We start from the raw sequence: 6765 nt of genomic DNA, 5'->3' as shown, positions 1-6765 counted from the left end.
ATGCGCAACACGCCTTCGACTTCTAGCAGCAGCGGTGGTGGTGGTGCAGTGAGTGGGACAGTCAGTGGTAGTAGCTATGGCAACAGCGCGTCACTTCCGCTCGGGATGAGAATGGTCGAAGAGGACGATGATTGGCTGTTCGGGAGATACATTGTCAGCGAGTTGAAAAAAGTGGAGAATTTCAGGGACAAACAGCTGGCAAAAATGAAAATTCAGCAGATTGTGACGTACGCTCAGCTGGGGATGGGAGACAGCGGTTCCGCACCTCCCACTTCAACACTTTGACTTAGCGGACAATCTGGATGAGTTTTCTGTCTGAACTGTGTCGGGTCTGAGTCTGGTCAGAGTGTGGTTGGGAACAGAGTGAGAGAGAGAGAGAGAGACTGAGAGACAGAGAGACAGAGAGAGAGAGAGAGAGTCAGACGGGGGGGGGGGGGGGGGGAGAGGCAGGGGAGAGAGAGAGGGAAAATGTAAGAGAGAGATAAAGAGTGACACGTCAGAGAAGGGGAGAAAGCTTGTGTGCGCATGTCACCTGATGTGTGTGTGTGTGTGTGTGTGTGTGTGTGTGTGGATGTGCGTGTGTGTGTGTGTGGATGTGCGTGTGTGTGTGTGTGTTTGTGCGGGGGGGGGAGGGGGTAAACGTATGTGCAGACCTGCTATTGCCTTATATCCCCCTTCGTGTGTACACGCAAGCACAAGACCAAGTGCGCACGGAAAAGATCCTGTAATCCATGTCAGAGTTCGGTGGGTTATAGGAACATGATGGCTGCTTAAATGGCGGGATAAAAACGGTCATACACGTAAAAAAAACAATCGTGCTAAATACACGAGTGTACGTGGGAGTTTCAGCCCATGTACGCAGAATGATAAGAAGAATAAACAACGATTGTGGACCTGAAATTTATATTACATTTAATTTCGGGTACTCACTGAGATGTGAAGAAGTGTGTACATGTATGTCATTAGTGTGTGTGTGTGTGTGTGTGTGTGCGTGCATGCGTGCGTGCGTGTGTGTGTGTGTGTGCGTGCGTGCGTGCGTGTGTGTGTGTGTGTGTGTGTGTGTGTCACCTGATGTGCGTGTGTGTGTCACCTGATGTGTGTGTGTGTGTCTGTGTGCGCGTTCCTGCGTGCGTGCGTGCGTGCGTGCGTGTGTGTGTGTGTGTGTGTGTGTGTGTGTGTGCGTGTGTGTGTGTGTGTGTGTGTGTGTGTATATCAAAAACTGTTTTGCATATATCATTTTACTCTTCATTTTCTCAGATTCATGGCGAGTTGTGCAAAGTATCCAGAAGATGTCTTGTTAATTTTCATTCATTAAAAATTGCAATACGTGAATAAAATCAATGGGAGCTTCCGTATGCTTTTGGTATTGGTATTTGATATTTGTATTACATCGTCCCGACAGGATACCCTGATGGAAATTCGGATTGTTTTCTCACTGGAGAAAGCGAGCTGTGTATAATACTTTTTTTGTAAAAGATTTTGAAAGTGTGTAAAATGTAGGTAACAAGCGCCTTGAGTCGCCTTGTGTGGTGAGATATGTGCGCGATATAAATACTCGTAAATAAAATAAATAAAAATAAAAATAAATGTAATGGATCCAGCTTTAAAACATGCAATACTATGACAATTGTCCAGGTTGGAAAGAAACTGTAATCTTGCTGTGGCCTTGAAATTTGAGGAGGTTTGATGTGACTTGCATTATACCTGGGGGTCATCAAACTTTGGTAGTGTGCCAAGTTTCACCGCCCTAGCTTCAAAAACATGCGAGATAACCTCAATGACACATTTATATTTTTGACCTCAACAAGACCCCGCTGTGACCTTGATGCTTGGCGTTTTCATCAAGACTTTATAAAGACTAGACAGTGTAAAGGACAGCATACTCTAGAAATGTGTGTATTTTCACAGCTCGTGCTATAAACGTATTGACGAAATGAAAATATTCCAAATTTTGAACCAAACCTGACCCCGCAATGACCTTGAAATTGACACAGATTAACCAGGTCCCTTTCTTTTTAAATGTCATCAACATTCTAAAAGTATGTTAAGTTGGCTAAAGTGTAATGTTTCTAGCTTTAAAATCAATCAATCAATCAATGAGGCTTATATCGCGCATATTCCGTGGGTACAGTTCTAGGCGCTCTGCAGTGATGCCGTGTGAGATGAAATTTTATACGGCCAGTAGATTGCAGCCATGTCGGCGCATATTTACCTTTCACGGCCTTATTCCAAGTCACACGGGTATGGTAGACAATTATTAACTGTGCCTAAGCAATTTTGCCAGGAAAGACCCTTTTGTCAATCGTGGGATCTTTAACGTGCACACCCAATGTAGTATACACGGGGGGTGGTTCGGACACCGAAGAGAGTCTGCACACAAAGTTGACTCTGTGTAATAAATTTCCGCCGAACCTGGGATCGAACTCGCGCTGACAGCGGCCAACTGAATACAAATCCAGCGCGCTACCAACTGAGCTATATCCCCGCAAGACAACGAACATTTTCCAATTTGGAAAGCAACTTTACACCTTTCTGTGACCTTTGAATTTGATGAGGTTTAATGTGACCTGCGCCACACAAGGGGGTCATAAAACCTTGGAAGTGTGCCAAGTTTCAAAGCCCTAGCTTCAAAAACATGTGAGAAATCCTCAATGACAAATCTTTATGTCTCGACATGTATTTCTCTCTCTCTCGACTGTACACAGAGATAAGAACAGCCTCGCTTTCACCTAGGTCCTGCCTAAAAACAATGTTCAGACCTCATGTTCAGACTCGGCGTAATGATTCCGAAAGGACTACTTTTTCGCGGTCAAGTTCAGTCGTCCGCATACTCGAAAGTGAAAAAAAGATTAAACGTTTTGCTACAGTATCGGAGGATGAACTGTCGAAGAAGAAAAAGAATCTCGTGCCAACCACTTCGCAGAAGACCATCCGAGTTGTCCAGAAGAAGTTCTGAAACACGTCACGTTCCAAATCAAAAGACGACATGCTATTCTCTTACGTCACTATTCTTGGTTTACGGTACCATTCGGCGGCTTTGCTACGAGTATGCCATAGTCTTGGTTGGCCGAGACCTTGAGGTGGAATGCGAGTGATTAGGTTTGTTGATTTTGCTCGGAGAAGTGGTCCGTGTTCAAGCAAGTTTCTTTCTTCTTTGAAAACAAAAACCCTAAGACCAGTGAATGTCGAGATATATATGTTAATTGGATCTGTTATCCAAACATGCCTTTTGGTCAATCTCGATGGCAGTTTATTCCACTCGCCCTACGGGCTTGTGGAATAAACTTCCATCTCGATTGACCAAAAGCCATGTTTGGATCACAGATCCAATTAACGTATAATGTTTGACCTCAACGCAACCCTGCTGTGACCTTGACCTTTCCAACCTAAACTGTAATCGCGTGTAGAGGTCATCATACACTAAAAATGTCTGTATTCTCAAAGTTTGTGCTATAAACGCGCTGAATAAATTGACACTATTCCAAATTTTGAACCAGATGTGACCCCACTGTGACCTTGACATTTTAGAAAGATTAACCAGGTGGTCACTTTTGTTAAGATTTCATCAAAATTCTGAAAGTATGTAAAGTATGTAAAGTCTAACTGATCTAGCTTTAAAACATATAAGACGTACAACAATTGTCCAGTTTGGAAAGGAAATTTAACCTCGCTGTGACCTTGAAATTCAATGTGGTTTAATGTGATCTGTACCATATCTGGGGGTCACCATACTTTGGTAGTGTGCCAAGTTTCAAAGCCCTAGCTTCAGAAACGTGCGAGATAACCTGAATGCTAGCCTACGTCTCAGTGCCATGTTGAATAATATAACGAACAAAATTCCCGTTATTTGTGAAATAATTTGAGTGCATTTATCTTTTCTTTTCATAATTGGGTTCCAACATCTGTTGTCTTAAATCAAAAATCACAATATCAGTCTTGTTTGTCAATTTTTATTTTTTAGCCCCTTTGTCCGCTTTTCGTGCGCACCTTTTGGCACTTAGTCATATATATATATATGCCCCGCACACGCGTGCATACATCACCACACTTGTCCTACAGAAAGAGAGAAAAGGAAACAGGCAGACAGAATGAAAGAACAAACTCCAAATCTCTTCTCAAACTAAAAGTTCAAGTCACTGTGCTCACAGCCACAAATTACACACCATGAAAAATCATTATCGACGATCGCGAATCTGCTTATATCCATAACACATTACGAAAAGCTCTAAATATGTAAAAGGTCGATTTCCTCTCCAGAGAAGGAAAACCAAGGCATCCTGTCAGGAATAGAATGAGACCCGAAGGGAAGTAACTCATTTTTGACCTGAGTTCAGGATGCACTGGGTAATGTTGCGGACTTCAGCGCACTGTCCACGATTTTTTAAAGCACGAAATGCATGATGTTCGAAAGCAGTTTTGCCCTAACTATCAGTTTTGAAAACATTCCTCTGCGTGTCACTTATCTCGATGCGGATAGGTGAGGCCGGGAGGTGACGCAGTATTTAAACCTCCCTATTAACTCACTCACGCACACACGCGCGCGCGCACAATCACACACACACACACACACACACATACGACACACACACACACACACACACCACACCACACCACACACACACACGCACACACCACACCACACACACACACACACACACACACACACAATATATATAATATAATATAATCAAAAACATGTATATTAATACAAAGATATGCACACAAATGCAAGGTGGATATTCACCAGATGTATTGGTTAAAAAAGGAGTACATTAAGGAAATACATTAAGCCCAACTCTTTTTAATATTTTCATTAATGATATAACAGATGGAATGCCTGACGTTGATTCGCCATACATTAACCAGAATACAAAAATATCGTGTCTACTGTATGCAGATGATCTAGTACTTCTTTCAAAATCAAAAATAGGATTACAAAATAAGTTAGATTATCTAAATAACTATTGCCTACAGTGGGGTTTGAAAATTAACATAGAAAAAACAAAAATTATAGTATTTTGTCATATAAATCCAAAAATGCACACAATATTTAAATGTGGAACTGATGTAATCAAAGTAACAGATCAATATAAATATTTAGGGGTCATATTCAACAAGAATGGAAATTTTGATACAGCTCAAGATCATTTAAGTAAACAAGGTAATAAAGCAGCACATTCCCTCCGCAGAATTTTCAGCAATCAAAACGTGCAAATAGACACAATGATACATTTATTTGATTCACTTGTAAATCCGATATTAACATATGGCGCTGAAATCTGGTATCCGTTTACGTTTAATAATAAAATAAAACAAACAAATACTGATCATTTCTTTGGATCATGTTTATCTAGCAAAAATCCTCATGAATTTGTTTATATCAAATTTTGTCGATTCCTTCTTGGAGTTCATAGAAAAGCTATGTGGATACCTGTACTGGGGGAATTAGGAAGGTTCCCTTTAGGATTAAAAATGTTATCACAAACAATAGCATTCTGGGCGCATATTCTAGACTCCAAACAAGATTCGTATATACATCAATTATATGACTTAATGTTGCACCATCCGACAGAAACGCCATGGCTACAATTTGTTAGACAATCTCTTTGTAACTTAGGTTTTAGTCACGTTTGGCATAACCAATCTACATTAAATGTACACAAATTAAAGTTTGCCATTGACAAAAAACAACAAGAGGAATATATAAGATACTGGACAAAAGAAAAATCAGATACATATTCCAGACTTAAGTTTTATTCTATGATCAGTAAATCTTACGAAATGCAGTCATACTTAATACAAATTAAGAATAATAAACACAGAAAGATGTTAAGGCCAAAAAAAAAAATAGGTCTGTTTACGGTAACATAGGCCAAAATAATAGGGTCGGTAGGTCGGGATTGTTTTTTATTTTTTATTTTTTTTTTCCAAAAAAACATATTTTTACAATATTTTGCCAAAAAAACAAGATTTTTTTTCTTTTTTTCCCAAATGCCAAAAAAAAGTCTAGGGTCGCGCGAAAAAACTAGGGTCGGTCGGGTTACCGTAAACAGACCTATTTTTTTTTTTGGCCTAAGCAGATTAAGGACTAGCACACATTGTTTAAAAATTGAAAGTGGAAGACATCAGAATATCCCTAAAGAAAATCGTCTTTGTATTGAATGCAATGTCATAGAAGATGAAATACATTTTCGATAAATGCAATAAATATGTTAAATTAAGAATTTAAAGAAGATGCTTCACATATCAATATGAAATGTGCTAACAAAAATCCAAGTAACTTATTTTTAGAAGACGAAGTTCAAGTTCGTCTTGGCAAATTTGTTACGGATTGTTTTAGCATTGTATAATGCATTATTTGTTGTTTGTTGTGTCAATAACTTTACTGGTTCATGACAATAAACATTATTCTATTCTATTCTATTCTATTCTATTCTATTCACACACACTGACACACCGGCATCGTTTACAGTTGACTTGCATGATTGTGTGGGAGTTCTCTCATACTCAGATGGTTTCTTTTGCCTGTTACAGTTCAGAATTCACTTCCAAACTTGTCATTTCAGGAAAAGGATTTTCATGTTTGTAGCACTGCCACGTGTGTCATCTCTGTCAAACAATGAACCACGGGGTCAGAAAGTTGCATTATGTAGGCTACCTTCGTCTTTCTGTCAGTGTCAGCAGTATTCTTCACAAATGTTGTTTCATGATTGTTTGTCACGAAGGGCGTTCTTTTTTTCTTTTTTTTTTTTATAAACACGAAAC

General features: G+C 39.7%; 1 protein-coding gene across 1 annotated transcript in view; it reads left to right on the top strand.

The window, feature by feature from the left end:
- LOC138946688 (uncharacterized) overlaps positions 1–417 on the top strand; it is a 5584-nt gene extending 5167 nt beyond the window's left edge. The window contains exon 5 of the mRNA XM_070318103.1: positions 1–417. This exon is cut by the window's left edge and continues 530 nt beyond it. Within this exon, the coding sequence (XP_070174204.1) occupies positions 1–285 (285 nt within the window). The 3' untranslated portion in view covers positions 286–417.
- Positions 418–6765: the final 6348 nt, after the last annotated feature.

Source organism: Littorina saxatilis, linkage group LG14, assembly GCF_037325665.1.
Source record: "Littorina saxatilis isolate snail1 linkage group LG14, US_GU_Lsax_2.0, whole genome shotgun sequence".
Taxonomy (NCBI): Eukaryota; Metazoa; Mollusca; class Gastropoda; order Littorinimorpha; family Littorinidae; genus Littorina; species Littorina saxatilis.
This window is presented reverse-complemented; position numbering and strand designations above follow the sequence as displayed.